Below are 19,506 nucleotides of genomic sequence, written 5' to 3'. Positions count from 1 at the left end.
CATGATTGACAGGTTTTTCCCTATATATACTAATAGTCATTACAGTGGCATCTGAGACCAGCAGAATTCTGATTGCAGCTCCAGACTACAATACAATCTGTTCCTCATGATCAGTACAGGGTAGTTACTTCGATTTTAGGGTAAAACTGGGATAAATGATCAAATCTTAACTTGAATTTGGCTCCTAGTGCCAATTTCTCACGGAAGATATCTACAGTGTACCTCTATGTTGTTTGTTGTGTGAACATGTACTGGATGTTTCGGAACTCGCTCAGTACTGGTTATGGGTAGACAACTGTTTCCATGTTCACCTCCTGGGTTCAAGGTACATCTCACAAAGCTGCATGACTCTGTTTGTACAGTAAGTGCATGAAATGTGTGTCCATGTGGTGAGTGGTTGTCTGAATAACCCATTGAGTTGTATATGCATGCTTTACTAATCTGTGTTGTTACATCTGTCCCTCTTTATTCAGAGCATGCTGTCACGGTCCTTTAATTCCACTTACACTGCAGCTAGCAGTTCTCTGTATGGCAGCTCTAGAGATCTGCATGGCAGCCATGGCAGTGTTTCCATGAGTGTAGCTGACAGAAGAGGTTCTGGTGTTCACATATTTCGTGTGAGTACTTATAGTAGCTGTTTTAGGATGATGATAATAATAATAATCATACAATGCCAGCATTCTGGATTATGTAGTTTTTTATATGATTATTGAAAATTGCCGTATGTGCATAAATCTTTAGGGTCATCCAATGAAAATGGGTTTGATTGTGTTAAATTTGTGTAAAACGCGATAAAACCTTCTACTAAAGTGTAATAATGAACTGACATATTAATAAAGTTTTTGGATTCTGAGCACAGAAATCATATTTGCATCAAGCAGTTTTTAGTGGGTGTCCTCTGATGCAAAGGGCTACCAAGAAATGCTGCTGTCAGCCTAAGGCCTTGTTTACACGAGCGTGTTAAACGTCCGTGGGACGGCTGTTGAAACAGCGGCCGTCACACGGACCTATGTAATTCAATGTGGCCGTTCACACAGTCGTTGAAGGGTCTGTGGGAAAATAGGACATGTCTTATCTTTTCACACATCACGCATCCCTCCATAGACTCTTCTATGGGGGATGCGAGACATCGCGTCCCGCAGCGCCGAGCACGGATGCACCTCGGCCGTGAAAGTCCGAGGTGCGCAACGCTTGTGTAAATAAGGCCTAAGTCATAGGATCTCCTAGCAAGCATGTTGCCGGCCAACTGTCCCTTTTTTCGTGGAACTATCCCACCTCCTGGACCGCAGAAGAGTGGGCCTCATGCAGATTTGCGTAAAAAGTCCTTTTTGGACTGGTTTTTGTGGGCGCTCCTCTGCAGGGCCCACAATTTGAGATTCAAATGGTGGGAGATATTTGTTACACATGCATCTTTCTTTGCATGTTAATGTGTGTAAAGACACGAGGGAGCAAGCACTCAAGAATAGATACCCAGTGGTGTTTGACAATGCCCAGAGACACCAGATTACCATTGGATCCCAAAAAAATCCCATGATCAGTCAACAACAATCTAATGTCTATGGCCAGCTTTACATAACGGGACATAGAAGCGGTCACTATTGATTAAATGATACATTGCTAGTGGAAAAAAGAGAAATATTCAGTAAATGTAAAGAAAATGTATATAGGTCTAACTCATGAAGCGCTCAGAAGGGACCCTCGATTACTGCATTATGCAAATGTATAAAACAGACATTACTGTCGCATTAAAGGGTAATTTTGTTCTTCTTGCTTCCAGTTTACTTTTTAGCAATACAAAGTCCCATAATAGACCATGATTTGGGGTTTCACTTGTTTATGCTTCCTACACTTTTACATGCCCTTTATGTGTGAACTCCTCATCACTTTTGCTATTTATGTGAATCCTTTGTGATGTTGCTTGTCTGTCACCCCTGGGGTACAAAGTCAGAACATATGTATTGTTGTAGAAGTTTAATAGGATGTCTAGTGTGATCTCAAGCTTGAAAGGGTATGGCTACTTTAACATTTATGGCATATTCACAGGATATGCCATAAATGTCTATATAGGTAGGGAGCCCACTTATTGGGAGATATGGGGTCCCCTTACCCCTGTTCTTCAAGCTAAGGCAGCTGCCAGCCACATCTACTGTAGGTGGAGACTGAATAGAGAGGTGATCGGGCTGCTCTTTCATTTCTGAAATTCTCATAGACTTCAAAAGGAAAGCGCCAACTTGCAAGTATAGGAAGCTAAGATTTTATCCTCTGTAAGGCCCCATGCACACGACCGTAAAAAACCTCCATTTTTGCGGACCGCACTTGCGGTCCGCAAAAAATGGACCCATTCACTTTTATTGAACGAGGACACCTTTCCGTAGCGCTACGGGTGGGTGTCCGTGCCATAGAAATGTTCCGAAAATTATGGAACATGTCCGTTTTTTTGCATTTTGCGGGCCGTGCTCCCATACTTTGTATGGGAGCACGGCCCGAAAATATGGATGGCAGACGGCGGGCCGTGATTGCGGGCACAGTCGTGTGCACGGGGCCTTTAGGCCTCATGCACACGACCGTATCCGCAAATACTGACCGCAAATACGGGTCCGTATTGCTTTATAGTCATCAGCAAATCATCAGCAACGTACCCATTTCTGCTGAATGGTATCCGCAAATACGGTTCGTAGTACATCCGTATTACATCCGTATATATGGATCCGCAAAAAAAGAGGCCTGGTTGATGGGAAATCCCCTTTGTGTTGCTTAGCAACACTTCTGTATTTGCGGACGCACCTCCATAGCCATCCGCAATTTTGGCTTCCCCCATAGACTTCTATCGGGGAGTCCGTGCCGCAATTGCGAACCAAGAACGGACATGCTCCATAATTCCCGGCACAGTTTTACGACACGGACACTCATCCGTAGCGATACGGAAAGGTGTCCGCGTTCAATGGAAGTGAATGGGTCAGTTTTTATGGACCGCAATTTCGGTCCGCAAAAACGGAGGTTTTTTACGGTCGTGTGCATGGGGCCTAAGGCCTCATGCACACGAACGTAAAAACGTCCGTAATTACGAGCCGTAATTACTGGGCACATAGACTTCTATTGGCCACGGGTACCTCCCCGTATGCTTACGGGAAGGTGCCCGTGCCGTTGAAAAATATGGAACATATCCTATTTCAGGCCGTAATTACGGTACAGGCAGGCCCATAGAAATCTTTGGGGCTCCCGTAAATTACTGGGTCGCTACGTGTGTGCACCCGTAATTACGGGAGCATTGCTAGGCGACATCAGGGGACAGTCACTGTCCAGGGTGCTGAAAGAGTTAACTGATCGGCAGTAGCTCTTTCAGCACCCGGGACAGTGACTACCGCTGGAGTTAATAGTATTAAAGGTTAACTTACGTGCTTCTTCCTCCAGTTCGGCCTCCCGGGATGACGTTTCATCCCATGTGACCGCTGCAGCCAATCACAGGCCAAACACAGGCTGCAGCGGTCACATGGACTGCCGCGTCATCCAGGGAGCTTGGACTGGATGTCAAAAGAGGGACGCGTCACCAAGACAACGGTACGTATGAACTTCTTTTACTTTCAATCGCTGCGGAAACTCTGCCTGAAAGGGCTGCCCCATCTCTCTTTCCACCACTGATAGAGAAAAGGGGCTGCCGATTAGTGCAGAGAAAACGGGTCAGTAAATACGGGTGGAATACTGGTGACACCGGACTCGTATTTACGGGCACGTGTCCGTAAATACTGGTGGAATACGAGTCGAATACGTGTGACAAAGGACCCATATTTACGGGAGGAAAAAAATAAGTTTGTGTGCATGAGGCCTAAGTGATATCAGTAGCATAGAGAATGGGGGAGATGTATCAGAAATGATGCAAAGAAAAAGTGGAGAAGTGTTAAATGGCAACCAATCAGATTTCTACTTTAATTTTCAAGTTGTCTCCATTCATATACATAATTGCTTTCAAAATTATTTTGGTTGCCCTTAGAAACAGACAGCGACTTATTTACTCCGCTGTCGGACATGTGACCTAACTGCTTAGTTCTGTCTGTCTCGCAGTCCTCTGAGCTCCCACGATGCACTGCCCAGCGGAATTCTGAATTTATTTTTTGAATGAAGTAGAAAATATAATAAAACACAATCATGGAAGAGAAGTGAATCAAAGAAGTTTCACAGTTTTATCAGATTTTAATGGTGGAATGTTGAAAATGATGGCTCCTATTTTTGGTATAAAGGGACTTTTTTTATGCACTAGCATAATTAGTTTTTTGTAAATTTCTTGCTGTTCACAGTACTCCATGGTGTAACATGTAAACTCTTATAATCTTCCCCAATTACAGTTATTCCTCTGTTAACACCTAGTTCAAGCTGTTTCCTATATACCTGTCCATACGACTTTATATTACGTCTCAGATTGTGTTCTGCATTTTCAAATCAGTATTTAAATTTTTAGATGGTGAAAAGCCAACGTTCCTGTATTGAATGTATATGTGCATGCATGAGTTCAAAGAGTTCATCACTTTTGCACAATGTACATTAGCTGCTAACATGAGGAAAGCATGTATGTTATGTGACCAAAGTCCAATAACTACTTGTAGGATCATTCATGGTGGGGTTCTAGCAGACTTGTAGACCACTGTGGTATTAGACATTGACTAGAATCAGTGCAAATTATTATTGCATATTTAAACCAAACAATATAGTAATAAATGCAGGATAATACACTGTTCAGCCATGACATCAAAACCACTGACAGGTGATGGGAATAACATTGACTATCTGGTTATAATGGCGCCTGTCAAAGGGTGGGATATATAAGGCAGAAAGTGAACAGTTCGTTCTTGAAGATGAAGTATTGGAAGCAGGAAAAATGAGTAGCGTAAGGATCTGAGCGATTTTGATAAGGGCAACTTTCCCGTAAACACACGTAAACAAATGATGTGAACAGGGCCTAAGATATCTACAAAATGAAAGAATACAATATTAAAAAGTAGACTTTTAATGACACCTACTAGACCTGGGTTACATCCTGATCGTGTCCATTATACCTGTTGTGCCATAATAAATCAGATCATTATAATGCTGAGGTGTACTGATTCCACTTAATGGAATGAATTTAATAACATTAATTTCTAGATTAATAATTAATGTCTTCCTGCTAATCGGGCTTAAATATTCAATGACTGTATTTTCTGTATTGTTATGCTTACTGAATCTTGTGCCACAAGCCGGAAAATGAATAAATTATTGTACATAGTTTGTGTGCAGCGTTATTAAATGTTTGCTCTACCACTTACTGATAGCACCCGACTGCTGGGAGCACTGGTGAACCTGCCCAAGATGATGTGTTTGGACTTGGGGAGCAAAACTACGCAACACTGGTCCACAAGGATAGCGCTTCTGATAGTGGAAAGAAGGTAGGTCTGATTTTATAACTTGGAACTTTCCAGTGTGGATTTTCTTACATTTTCTATAGTCCTGATGCATGGTGGTATTTATATGGGATCTACAATGCATTCGGAAAGTCTTGAGACACTTTCAATTTCTTCACATTTTGTTATGTTGAGACCTTGTGCTAAAATGTAAAAAAAAAACATTTTTCCCCTTAATTCTGCACTCGATTCCCCATAATAACAAATTGAAAACAGAATGTTAGTAATCTTTGCTAATTTATTGAAAAGCAAAAGTTAAAATATTGCATTGACCTAAATATTCAGACCCTTTACTCAGTACTTTATTGAAGTACCTTTGGCAGCGATAACAGTCTCCACTCTTCTTGGGTAGAATGCCACAAGGTTTGCACACCTGGATTTGGGGATTTTCTGCCACTTCTCTGCAGATCCTCTTAAGCTCTGTCAGGTTGGATGGGGACCGGTGGACAGCCATTTTCAGGTCTCTCTAGAGATGTTCGATTTGGTTCAAGTCAGGGTTCTGACTGGGCCACTCAAGGACATTCACAGAGTTGTCCCTAAGCCACTCCTATGTTGTCTTGGCTGTGTGCTTAGTGTTATTGCCTTGTTGGAAGGTGAACCTTCGGCCCAGCCTGAGGTCCAGAGCACTCTAGATCAGGTTTTCAATAAAAAATATCTTTGTACTTTGCTCCATTCATCTTTCCTTCAACCCTGACCAGTCTCCTTGTCCCAGCCACTGTAAAATACCCCCACAGCATGATGCTGCCACCACCGTGCTTCACTGTAGGGATGGTATTGGGCAGGTGATGAGCAGTGCCTGGTTTCCTGCACACATGACCCTCAGAATTGAGGCCAAAAAGTTTAATCTTTGTGTCGTCAGACCACAGAATCTTGTTTTGTCCTTTTAGTGCTTTTTTGCAAACTCCAGGCGGACTTTCATGTGTCTCTTACTGTGGAGAGGCTGCCATAAAGCTCCCATTGGTGGAGTGCTGCAGTGATGGTTGACCTTCTCGAAGTTTCTCCCATCTACACACCGGATCTTTGGAGCTCAGCCAGATTGACCATTGGCTTATTGGTCACCACTCTTACCACAGGCCTTCTCTCCTGATCACTTCGTTTTAGTGGGGTGGCCAGCTCTCGGAAGAGTCCTGGTTGTTCCAAACTTTTTTTGTGCCCTTTTCCAGATCTGTGCTTCTACACAATCTGGTCTCTGAGCTCTGCAGGCAGATCTTTCCTCCTCATGGCTTGGTTTTCGCTCTGATATACATTGTCAGCTGTGAGACCTTATATAGACAGGGGTGTGTGTCGTTCAAAATCATGTCTAATCAAATGAATTTACCACAAGTAGACTCCAATAAAGGTTTAGAAACTTTTCAAAGATGAGCTAGAGAAATGGGAGGTCCCCAGAGCTAAATTTAAAGTGTCATAGCAGAGGTTCTAAATACTTATGTCAATACGATATTTGAGTTATTAATTTTAATAAATTTGCAAAAATGTCTAAAATTTGTCATTATTGAGTGCAGAATGATGGGGAAAACTTGCTTTTGTTTTTTAATTTGTTTTTTAATTTCAGCACAAGGCCTCAACATAAAATGTGAAAAAAGTCAAAGGGTCTGAAGACTTTCTGAATGCACTGTACATGATAGTATTATGTTGGCTCTTTAATGGAGTATTATTATTACTGCTTATTATTATTACCTCTTATTATATAGGCTGCATTTGACCGTATTCTCTTGGCACTATATGGCAGTGTTATGTGGGCTGAAATTGCAAGAAAAATGGTTTTACAATGGCAAGTGGTGGAAGATCCTACTTTGCTTGTTGCCCAGTACTAGTTTTCTATAAAACCAACCATGCTTTTTCAATAACATTTTATTAATTGACTTTGCTTCTAAAGGGAAGAGCCTGAAAAGTAGATTATTTTTTAAAAGTTTATATATTTGATCTTTTGTAAAACTGACTTACAGATGCTATTGAGCAATGGCCAGATGAGCCAGCCATCGCGGTCACAGAGCAACTACAGCCAGCTACATCCTCACCATCCCCAGCCAGCTATGGTAAGCTTCATTCCTAAATATCAAGTCAAGACTTGTAAGACCGTTAGTGAACCTTCTTCACAAGAGTTTGAAGTCACGTGTTATCTCATGATATTATTAGATGTCTTTAAATTGTTCTATTAGTAAAAGTAAAAATAAGTGACTATTCTAGCACAGATTTAAGGCTATGTACACTTTTGAAAGGTATTTTTGTATTTTTTTATTAAACAAGTCAATCATTGTGATTGGCGTAATTTTATAATAAGTTTTTATTAAAAATTAGTTTTACTTTGAGATACAGTTGCTCTGTATTCTGCATACAGAACCGCTGTATCATTCACTATGACCTGAATCAGTCAGTCCTGCGGACCTGACGGGTTCAGTGTCAGCGGGTCACGCGTGTCTCTGACACGCAGGATCCACCTTTAATCGATCACATCGAAGTTCATAACTTAGATGTGATAGATAACAGGTGGTTCCTGCGGACCTGACTGGAGCAGGATTTAGCGAACAATACAGCTGCTGTGTATAGAGAATGCAGAGCGTCTGTATCTCAAAAAGTAAAACTAATTTTTAATAACTAATTATAAAGTTACTTAATCACACTGATTGACCTGTTTATTAAATAAAAATCCCTATCTACGGTTTACATAGCCTTTAAATCATTACCGTGTGACTTAATGGCAATTCTGGGAGTGTTATTAATTGCTAGAATCCCATTAATGCAACGGTGGATTTCCTCTAAGGTACCCACAATAACTGACCTGGAAAATAAGCTAATACAAGGGGAATGAAAAAAAAAAAGTATATCAGATTAAAATATGGAATACATGGAGAGTGCATTTTAAAATGTTAGAAGGTCTTGATTGAAGATCAGAACACTCGTTTTGCATTGGTGCACATGTATACTCTTTTAAATGCGATTCCTATAGACATAAACACTTTTTGACAAAATACCTGTCTCTTTGTGATCCCTGAGCGTTTAATTAGTTTTTATCAGTAGAGTGAGAACATAACACAGTACCAGAGGAGGACACAGACTGCAGAGGGCACCTGTGCAAAGAATGTGCCTGGACCCCTCATAACCTAACTACGCCGTCACGCATATAAGACTATACAAATCTATATTGCACATTTTATTACTAGTTTAGAACACAAATAACAAACATAAATAATGAAAATAATTTCCGTATTTAACAGTGGAGTATAACACAAAGCACACCTGTAACTAACACTTATAATGACCTTATCTTGCACTTATCGTCATTTATCAAGCAGCACTAACTTGCGATACTTCACCTAACTTGCGATACTTCACTTGCAATAGTGCTTAACCGAGGACGTGATGACAGAAAAGTTAAGATTTATTTTTATTTTTTTAAATAAATACTTGCAATTCTTTTTTTTTTTAAACTCGTTTTATTGAACAATATACAAACCATGCACAGTTCAAATACATAAGTACAAGAAAATGCACATCATACTGCTTGGGTTACAGATCGCAGTAACTCCTACAGTAACTGTAATGCATACATTCACTGAGATCTGAAACAAGTTAAACAGTATCATGCGTCAACATTATGTTTCTGATGTCAATAAACCTTTGTTGTTCATATAATGTTTGTGGAGAGTCGCACCAGGGTCCCCAAACCTTAATAAACTTATTTTCACACCCTCTATTCTTGTATACAATTTTTGCATATGGTAGCATGGAGTTCACCAAAGCTTTCCATTGTGGAATGGAAGGCGGTCTCGGATCCATCCATCTAAGCGCTATTGCCTTTCGTGCAAGGAACAACACTTCCCTCAAAAATATTCTAGTATGAGGAGTCCAGTGCTCTTCGGATACAATTCCAAATAAGCATACCAATGGTTCAAAGGGTACCGGCATCAGCTGTATATCAGATACCAGTGCTATCACGTCAGTCCAAAAGGAAAAAATTCTGGGGCATGCCCAGATCAAAATACTTGCAATTCTAATAGCCAATACACTAGTATAAGTAAACTTACTCTATACAACAAAATACTATAACCAAAGTAGTAAGCCAATAATAAAATCGTATTTGCGGTGGTGAAGTGGGGATGGCACCCCATACAGTGCTTGAGGAGGCCACCACAGTGTGGTGACTGACCACACAGTGAGTAAAATCTTTAAAGGGGTTTGCCCATCTTGGATATTTATGGCATATCCACAGGATGCCATTCACTTCTATGGGAGTTACGAAAACAGTGTAGCTCAGCAAGCTTTGCTGTTTTCGTAACTCCCGACCATCTAATCAGGAAGTGGCCAGAAAGCAGCGGGAGCCGAGAACAGGGTTTAGGGGGCCTCGTTCTAGACATAGGTGCAGGTCCCAGAGGTGGGACCCGCATCTATCGGACACTTAAGGCATATCCTGTGGATATGCCATAAATGTTAAAGAAAGGCAAACCCCTTTAACTGTCCACTGAGCACCACTCCACTCCAAATATTTTACACAGAGCGGGTAGCAACCACTATCTCCTAGTCCTTTTTATTTTCAGTCAGTCCCCTTCACGATGCTCAGCACGCACACACCACACCGTAAAAGCACCGGCAGGCTCAGGTGGCGAAGCAAGAAGAACCAGAACACTGATTGGCTGAGAGGTACAGCCAACCAGTATTAGGCTTAATTTCAGCAGTGCTGCTATCCTGGATCAATAACTGGTCCGAAGATAGCGATGCTGCTTGCTAGGTGCGGCGCGCTCTATCAGGTGGGCTTTGTCACTTAGTGCATCTGCATCTGACAGTGACGCTGGTTACTAGGTGACGAAGACCACCAGACAGAGCAAGCCTTGCCAAGCCCCTCCCCTCCTAGTACGTTTTCTAAGTAATATATCGGCGTGGCCGCGCAGCTGACGGAGGGGGCCCCCTTCTCACAATGTGCACTTTCGGCAACTCACAGATCAGGCCCCACTTCCTTAACATATGTTATTGATGGCATCAATAACATATTTGAAGGAAGGGGGCCCGATCTGTGAGTTGCCAAAAGTGCACAGGGAGGGAAGGGGGCACCCCTCCATCTGCCACAAGGCCGTGCCGATCTATGTGCACGGCATTTAGGGCAGCTGAGCGGGTGTCTGTGCAGTCGAGCCTTGGTATCCTGACCTTGTTATCTTTTCCAATTGAAGGTCAGAGTACGGCTGGTGAAGGATCCTGAGCTTGGCTTTAGTATATCAGGCGGTGTTGGTGGTAGAGGTAACCCCTTCAGACCTGGTGATGATGTGAGTATTTCTCTGCCTTGTCCCACCTCACATTACTATCAGTAGCACTGTCTTTGTCTAGGCATGAAATAGTAATGAACTATTTATCTGTACTGATAGGCAAAGAATTTGGCACTTCTGTGTGGGCGAAGTCTGTGCTGTGGCCTACAGATTCACTTTGGCTCTCTACTATGGAACTATAGGCACTTTGTGTACTACAACATTGCGTATCCATATGACACCATTTTATGGAAATATTTTCTTATAGAAGCAATACTGCTAAGGTAGAATATGTCCATCAAACTGTGTCTAATGGAGCATGCCAAGTATGAAGTTGGAGGCATACTGAGGTACAGTAGGTCCCCATAGACTGCTATGGGTGCTGTGTTACGTCTCTGTACAACTTTGAGGTTATACTGAGCCCTGATATGCCCATGTGCATGGTCCCTTATCCTACTTTAATATTTGTGACCGAATGGGGGAGAGTAAATATAGCAAAGTTTTCTTTAATCCAACATTCATTGCAAGATTAATCTGTTAAATCAAGATTTGGGAAATAACCATCTTCATTTGTCCAGGGCATATTTGTGACAAGAGTACAGCCTGAAGGACCAGCATCCAAATTGTTGCAGCCCGGAGACAAAATTATACAGGTAAAGATGAGTCAATGCCAAATGTGTTGATCGCTTGCCATACTTTTCCCCTGACATTAGTTACCTCCTTATCACATTTGCCATCAATCCATTAACATTCATACTCTCCCCTTGTTTCATGCATCTTATCTTCTGGCTAGTGGCAAGTTCCAGGCAAGTACAAACCCTTCACTTGTGCCCCATCTTTCAATACATACATATAATTTATTCTAGGAACATACAAAACTATGCTGGCTGTAAGTAGATTATAATGGCATATGGAGGAGTAATTCTAATAGTTTGCCATTTAATTCACCCATGCGCATTTATATACCCCTGCTACAGTTAAAAAGTTGACTAGGATTAGAAAAAAAAGTGTCAGTTGGGTTTTACCAGAAACGGCCACAAAGTGTAGACGAAGCAGGGGACAGCCAAGTATGGCTTTCTCCATTATAGACTATACTGTAGGAGTTCTGAAAACAGCTATCCAGTATTTTGTTCCATTGACTTCTGCTCTGTCCTTCCATAAATCTCCTGGGCGCATATAGTCAATATGGCTGTGTATGATATGTTTGGAGTGACCCAACCATACCATAATACTGCTAATGGCTTTAGCACTGTACATGTACAGACTTGTAGTGAAGTCACTTCTTTTGCGGCCGCAATTCCCCCTAAAATCCATGGGAGAATTGCGGCCCCTTTCATTCCTATGGGGCCATGCACACGACCGTGGTTTCCACGGTTCGTGCATGGCCCAGGAGCCCGGACCGCAGAAAGAACTGGCATGTCTTATTACGGCCGTGTTCTGCTCATAGCAAATAATGGCCGCGGCCATATGCACTGCCCGGGATTTGTGGGCGGCTTGTGGGTGACACACCGCCCCCGGCCGACCTGAAAATCACGGCCGTGCACATGGCTACGGTTGTGTGCATGAGGCCTTACTGTTGCAATGTTTACATGCCATTTATTAATGGACGGGCACAACAGGAGACAACGGGGCAACATTTTTTATAGAAAGCTATTAAAAGGGGGTTTCCAAACATAGTAAGCGATGGCATATTGCTGGCTATGCCATCGTTAGCTATTCCGTGGAGGTCTGATCGATTCCAAAAACAGAGACCACAAATATCTGTTAATGTATATTTAATGTGTATTTTTTTATATTTTTTAACTATCGAAAATAATAAAATATGCTATGCTAGGGCTGGGCAATTAATCGAGAAATAAGCGAAATCTAAATTCAGCGCTATTAATTGACGTCATCTTACGAATTTCAGTTTTATCAATTATTTTTACCCGGTTTAAACTATCTGCGCCTTCAGGATGCAGATACAGTTGAATCCAATGGTAGAACAGGGAACCATAAGGTCCCTGCTCTACCATTCAGTATTTATCGCCAGACGCGAGGAAGTGACTTCATCGCGCCTGTCTGCGCCATGCCGCACAGACCAGAGGGATCTCCTCCACTCGTTGTTGGAACAGGTTAGGTGAGTATGTATTATTTTTTTAGCAGGCACGATTGGGGGCAGCTATTAGGGCATTACACAGCGTGGGGGCTGCTATGGGGGACTTTATACTGTGTGTGGTGCAGCTATGGGGCAGTTATGGGGGCATTATACTACATGGAAGTCCGTTATGGGGCATTATACTATGTAAAAGCAGCTATGGGGGCTTTCTACTGTGGGAGGGCAGTTATAGGGCATTATACCATGTTGAGGGCAGTTATGGGGGGCATTATACTGTGTGGAGGGCAGTAATAAGGGGCATTATACTGGGTGGAGGACAGTTATGGGGGCATTATACTGTGTGGTGGCAGCTATGGGGGGCATTATACTCCTGTGTTATGAGCATTTTTCTAAATATGTAAATGAGCCTTTATTAGACAAGTGGCAGGTAATAGCAGTGATTCTCCTCAGGTGGAGCTACCTGACAGCTTCTGACACTGTCCTATCAGCATGAAGCTTCTTCACACAGTGTGAAACTAAAGCTGGAGAGAAGGGGGATCACTTCAAACAGCCATATCTCGTGTGGAGGACAGTTATGGGGGCATTATACTGTGTGGTGGCAGCTATGGGGGGCATTATACTCTGTGGGAGCAGCTATGGGGCATTTTACTGTGGGGGCAGCTATAGGGCATTCTACTGTGTGGAGGCAGTTATAGGGGCGTTATAATATGTGGGGGCAGCTATGGGGCATTATACTGTGTGGGGAGTACTATTGCGATAATATACTGTGTGGGGCAGTGTCGGGGTGCGTTATATACAGTAGTATACAGCAAGCTTAGGGGATAAATAATAATTCAGTGGCGTAGCATGCAGATAGGGGGTGTGGCAAGCAAAAAGGGGTGTGGTCTAAACAATCGTTCATTAATCATCGAGGTTACATTTAGGTAATAATTGCCCAGCCCTTTGCTATGCCATGTTAAGACTAATGATAGGTTGAAGTTGGAAGGCTACTGTGAGATGGACTTATGGGTCTCTGTCCCCATGACTCTAATTTGGCTATTTTCACATCTGCGTTGGAGGTTCCGTCACAATTTCCTTTAGATCTGATGGGAAAAATAGCGCTGCACGTAGCACTTTTTTTTCCTGTTAAAATTATGAGCACCATGACGAAATCCAACAGACCCCATTACAGGTCAGTGAGGTCCATTGGGCGCCACCGGTATTCATTGTACAACAGTCCCAGGCACTGGATCGTGGCTTCTGTTAGAAATGGAAGCCACAACACAGATGACAGCAGAACTTTACTTTCCTTTTGCTTTGGCAACTTTGAAATTGCAGAATAGGGCTTCATACCGGCCTCCTGTTTAATTTTTATTCACTAGAAAAATAATAGCATGATTCTGTTTGCTAGGATAAGCAGTATTCCAATGATAACACTGAGTGGTCAGAGCAATGGAAGCAAGTGTTATCATGGGGAGATATGCACAGTATCTCTTCTACATGAAGTCTGTAACTTCAACCTATGAGCAAGGAAATGGTTATAAACTGCACCTCACATTTAGAAAAAAACAAGCCAGGACTACTACTTCAACCCCCTTCCTCTTAAGGATATTGCCCAGGGTTCATGGTTGCTTTCTAGGTACTGATGACGTCTTCACACACTCGTTTAGATTCTAGTATTCAGTATATCTCTCCATTATGTATGTCAACACCTAAGACAATGAGTTTCTGACGAAGAGAGTTCCTCAGGCTTTGTTCACATCTGCGCTAATGTTCCGTTCCGACGTTTCATCTGAGCTTTCTGTCAGAACGGAGCCCTGACCGACACAAAAGGAAACCATAGGTTTCCGTTTCCATCACCATTGATTTCAACGGTGACGGATCCGGTGCCAATGGTTTCCGTTTGTCTCCGTTGTGCAAGGCTTCCGTCGTTTTGACAGAATCAATAGCGTAGTCGACTACGCTATTGATTCCGTCAAAACGATGGAGCCCTTGCACAACGGAGACAAACGGAAACCATTGGCACCGGATCAATCACTGTTGAAATCAATGGTGATGGAAACCTATGGTTTCCGTTTGTGTCTGTCAGGGCTCTGCTCTGATGGAAAGCTCAGTCGGAACGGAGCCCTAGCGCAGATGAGAACGAAGCCTTAAAGAGGCTCCGTCACCACATTATAAGTGCCGTATCTCCTACATAAGGAGATCGGCGCTATAATGTAGGTGACAGCAGTGCTTTTTATTTAATAAAACAATCTGTTTTCACCACTTTATTAGCGATTTTAGATTTATGCTAATGAGTTGCTTAATGCCCAAGTGGGCGTTGTACAGGGGAGTGTATGACGCTGACCAATCGGCATCATGCACTCCTCTCCATTCATTTACTCAGCACATAGGGATCCTTTTAGATCACTATGTGCTGTCTTATACGAACACATTAACGATACTGAAGTGTTTAGACAGTGAATAGACATTCCACGGGATGTCTATTCACAATCTCTGCACTTCATTACTCTGTGGTAGTTACAGCAGAGCAAAGCGTAATCTCGCTGTAACCTGTCATTTACCGCGTAATCTCGCGAGATTATGCTTCCTCTGCTGTAACTACCACAGACAGAGTAACGAAGTCCAGAGATTGTGAATAGACATCCCGTGGAATGTCTATTCACTGTCTAAACACTTCAGTATTGTTAATGTGTTCGTATAAGACAGCACATAGCGATCTAAAAGGATCCCTATGCGCTGCCTAAATGGAGAGGAGTGCATGACGCTGATGGGTCAGCGTCATACACTCCTCTGTACAACGCCCACTTGGTCTAAAGTAAAAATATGCCCACTTGGGCATTAAGCCACTCATTAGCATAAATCTAAAATCGCTAATAAAGTGTTGAAAACAGATAGTTTTATTAAATAAAAAGCACTGCTGTCACCTACATAATAGCGCTGATCTCCTTATGTAGGAGATACGGCACTTATAATGTGGTGACAGAGCCTCTTTAAAGAGACTCTGTCACCAGTTTATCAATTCCCTATCTCCTAACTAATCTAATAGGCAGTTTGCCGCTGATAACTACAGTGTGATTTATTTAAAAAAACAAAACGTTTAATATTTGCAAAGTTAGGAGCATGTTTCTAAATAGGTAAATGAGCCTTTATTAGACAAGTGGCAGGTAATAGCAGTGATTCTCCTGAGGTGGAGCTACCTCACAGCCTCTGACGCTGTCCTATCAGCATGAAGCTGCTTCACACAATGTGAAACTAAGACCTCATGCACACGACCGTAAAAACTCCCGTTATTAGGGGTCGTAATTTCGACCCGTAATAACGGGCTCATAGACTTCTATTGGCGACGGGTGCCTTCCCGTTTTCTCACGGGAAGGTGCCCGTGCCGTTGAAAAAGATGGAACATGTCCTATTTCAGGCCGTAATAACGGCACGGACAGTCCATAGAAGTCTATGGAGCTCTCGTAATGACGGGTGACTACATGTGTGCACCCGTCATTACGGCAGCGTTGCTAAGCGACGTCAGTAAATAGTCACTGTCCAGGGAGCTGAAAGAGTTAACTGATCGGCAGTAACTCTTTCAGCACCCTGGACAGTGACTACCGATCAGAATAAACCTGTAAAAAATAAAAATAAAAGACGTTCATACTTACCGAGAACTTCCTGCTTCCTCCAGTCCGGTCTCCCGCCCGTTGCCTTGGTGACGCGTCCCTCTCGACATCCGGCCCGACGTCCTGGATGACGTTTCAGGCCACGTGACCGCTGCAGCCAATCACAGGTCAATCACAGGCTGCAGCGGTCACATGGACTGCCGCGTCATCCAGGGATGTCGGGCTGGATGTGAATAGAGGGATGCGTCACCAAGACAACGGCCGGGTAAGTATGAATTTCTTTAACTTTGATTACAGAAAGGGCTGTCCCTTCTCTCTATCCTGCACTGATAGAGAGAAGGGGCTGCCGATTAGTGCAGTGCTATTTTGCCGCCAAAAACGTGCCCGTAAATACGGGTGGAATACGGGTGACACCGGACCCATATTTACGGGCACGGGTTCGTAAATACTGGTGCAAAACGGGTCGAATACGTGTGACACCGTATTTACGCCAGTATTTACGGGTGGGAAAAAATACGGTCGTGTGCATGAGGCCTAAAGCTGGAGAGAAGGGGGATCACTTCAAACAGCCATATCTCGGGCTGTGGGCCACCTAGAATAGCAATTCTGATGGCATATGAAAGAGGAGATTCTAATCTTTCATATGACACCAGGATCGGAGATATCACCAGTTGAAAACACAGTCGGGAATGGAAGCAGTGTACTATATGATCACACTGTGTTGCTGGGCAGGGAAGGGAGGGAAGCTGTAAGCTGATTGGACAGCGTCATACAGAAAACATTACACCGCACCGAGTGAAAATAAAGAGTCACTTCCTATTTGGCTATTAGAGCCACATTACCATATTTAGAAAAATGCTCATAACTTTGCAAATAATCTTTTTTTTAAAACCAATCACACTGTAGTTATCAGCATCACAGCGCCTATTAGATTAGTTAGGAGATAGGGAATTGATAAACTGGTGACCGTCCCTTTAAAGGAAAATACGCACTTGTTGCAGTAAAGACCTATAATCATTTATTCAAGTCTATGCTCTTTACATGTCTTTTTTTCCTTTTTATGGTTTAATGGTTGCACATTTAAGCCCACAATACTGAGAAATCGATTTGTGTTGGTTCACGGCTATATATAACTAACTTATCTTTCTTTCCTCAGGCAAATAGATACAATTTCCTGAACATTGACCATGGACAAGCGGTGTTGCTGCTCAAGAAGTTTCAGAGTGCAGTTGAGCTGATTGTTTTACGGGATGGAGCTGTGTAAAGAAAAACAAAAATGAACGGAAAGCCAGCAATGTGTCAAGAGACTTATTAGTATCAAAACTATTTTTCTATGTATATAAGTAAAAGCAACATAGAGAATAAAAAAAACTAATCTGAACATGCACTTGGATTTTGATAAAAAGAGAAACAATTTATACAGAGATGAATTGTCGAATATGTGGGTTGTAAACCACTGTGGATAAAACAGCCAGGTACAGATGCCCGCCGTCTGGGTGTTTGGATGTTTGCTAAGTTTCGCTTACAAGAACAAACCTGTGTTGTCTTTGTACAGAATGTAGGTTTATTTTTGGATAACGTGTTTTACTAAACTCTGTACCATAGAAAAAAAACTGTAGTGATGAGCAGGTGAGTGGCAGAGCGGTCTCTTCCATATGTGTAAGCTTTTCTCTCTTCACACCTGGTATCACACTTTTTTGTTTTTTAATATCCTTTTCTGAATCAAAAACCACTTGTGTAGAGTTGGGCCGGTTGATATTGACGTTGGCTTTGCTATGTGTAAATGGTTTAGCAAATTGTGAATGTTCATGTGGGTAGCCAGGTAATGGAGCCACCTGTCCTATCTGATTTCATTGAATATGCAGGAAATAAGTGCTCTTTTTTTGATTATGGGGCCTCAATGCCGAAAGCACGGACAGCATGCTTTTTTAATAGCCTCGATATCAGTGACAGTAGCTGTTTAATGTTTTTTTTATGCGTTTCTGTTATTTTATTTTTTTATGTTTAAAATGTTTTACATTTTTTTTTTTTTTTTTTTACTTGTAATGATAAATTTATGAGGAAGTGTGTTTACATATTTTTAGAATTTTTGTTGACATCTGTTCACATGCAATATTAAAGATGCTGGGCTTGGTCTGGGTCGTACTAGAAAAAGTGGTGGAATTAGCCTGGACTCGCAGCATCTATTCATAGTGCCTGAAGTTAATTTAGACATAGATTTCCAAAGTTTTCTCTCTCCTCTTTCAAATCACCTTAATTTTTTTTTATGAGTACCCCAGGCTGTCCCAAATAGGCTGTGAGCCAGTTTCATTAGTAAGATTAGAACTAACAAGTCTATACAGTTTTTGGGGATGGAAACCTGGTTCAAATGATGAACTATAGGGCACAGCTTTGGTAGAAATGGTGACACAACACCTGCATCTCCTCACTTTCTACATGGGACAGAATGGCCTTTTGCCTTGCTAAATGTCGTAGTGTTTGGTGCTAGGTAACCAAAGCAAGTGCATGGAAATGCAGCAGAATCATGAAGTATTCTTGGCAGTAGCTACAGTCCTGAAGGGTCCCGTGGACCTGGCATCGGTTTGTAAAGTCAGAGACTAAAAGGGCTCTTTCTACAGGGAACACTGAACTGTGAATTACATGTGCTAGAGTCATTAAAGGGTTTCTAACGATATACTGTTAAGTGATTTACCACAAGCTGCCTTTGTTCCTTAGTAGTGTAAAGATTTCCAATTACTTATGATTTTCTTCACAAAGGAACATTGTTCATACATATATATATACATTTTTTTTTTCATTTATGGGTCTGATTTAAATGGGTAGGGACTGCAGCGCTTCTTGACTTCTTTAGCTATTAAAGACCAGAGATAAAGTGCCATAGATTACTAATATCTGTTTATTTTAGGGCTAAGTCTTTGATGAGATCTATATTAAGACGCTTGTTTTAATTACTTGCAAATACATATATTTATGGGCCAATACCACCGCCCTGGGGGTCGCTGTCCAATGTCTGCACATTTAAACACAAGCATTTCATTTATTTTTTACTCTATAGCAGATCTACCCGTAGCATTGACTGATGTGCTCCAGTTGGATACTAACAAAGCATGAGTTTTACTATGTGGGACTCGTAGAAGAACAAACTAGTGGCG

General features: G+C 42.2%; 1 protein-coding gene across 3 annotated transcripts in view; it reads left to right on the top strand.

Moving 5' to 3' along the window:
- Window positions 1-18,365, top strand: part of ERBIN (erbb2 interacting protein) — a 218,832-nt gene extending 200,467 nt beyond the window's left edge. For 2 of the 3 annotated variants that reach the window (XM_075838990.1, XM_075838997.1), the window contains 6 exons: window positions 474-617; window positions 5,304-5,417; window positions 7,379-7,468; window positions 10,595-10,687; window positions 11,245-11,319; window positions 17,511-18,365. In XM_075838990.1, the coding sequence (XP_075695105.1) occupies window positions 474-617; window positions 5,304-5,417; window positions 7,379-7,468; window positions 10,595-10,687; window positions 11,245-11,319; window positions 17,511-17,618 (624 nt within the window). In that variant the 3' untranslated portion in view covers window positions 17,619-18,365. The remainder of the gene's footprint in view (window positions 1-473; window positions 618-5,303; window positions 5,418-7,378; window positions 7,469-10,594; window positions 10,688-11,244; window positions 11,320-17,510) is intronic. The other variant, XM_075839003.1, reaches the window with a different exon arrangement.
- The last annotated feature ends 1,141 nt before the right edge of the window (window positions 18,366-19,506 follow it).

The sequence above is a fragment of the Rhinoderma darwinii genome, chromosome 1 (assembly GCF_050947455.1).
Source record: "Rhinoderma darwinii isolate aRhiDar2 chromosome 1, aRhiDar2.hap1, whole genome shotgun sequence".
NCBI lineage: Eukaryota > Metazoa > Chordata > Amphibia > Anura > Rhinodermatidae > Rhinoderma > Rhinoderma darwinii.
The sequence above is the reverse complement of the archived record's forward strand: the minus strand, read 5'-3'. Positions and strand labels throughout refer to the sequence as shown.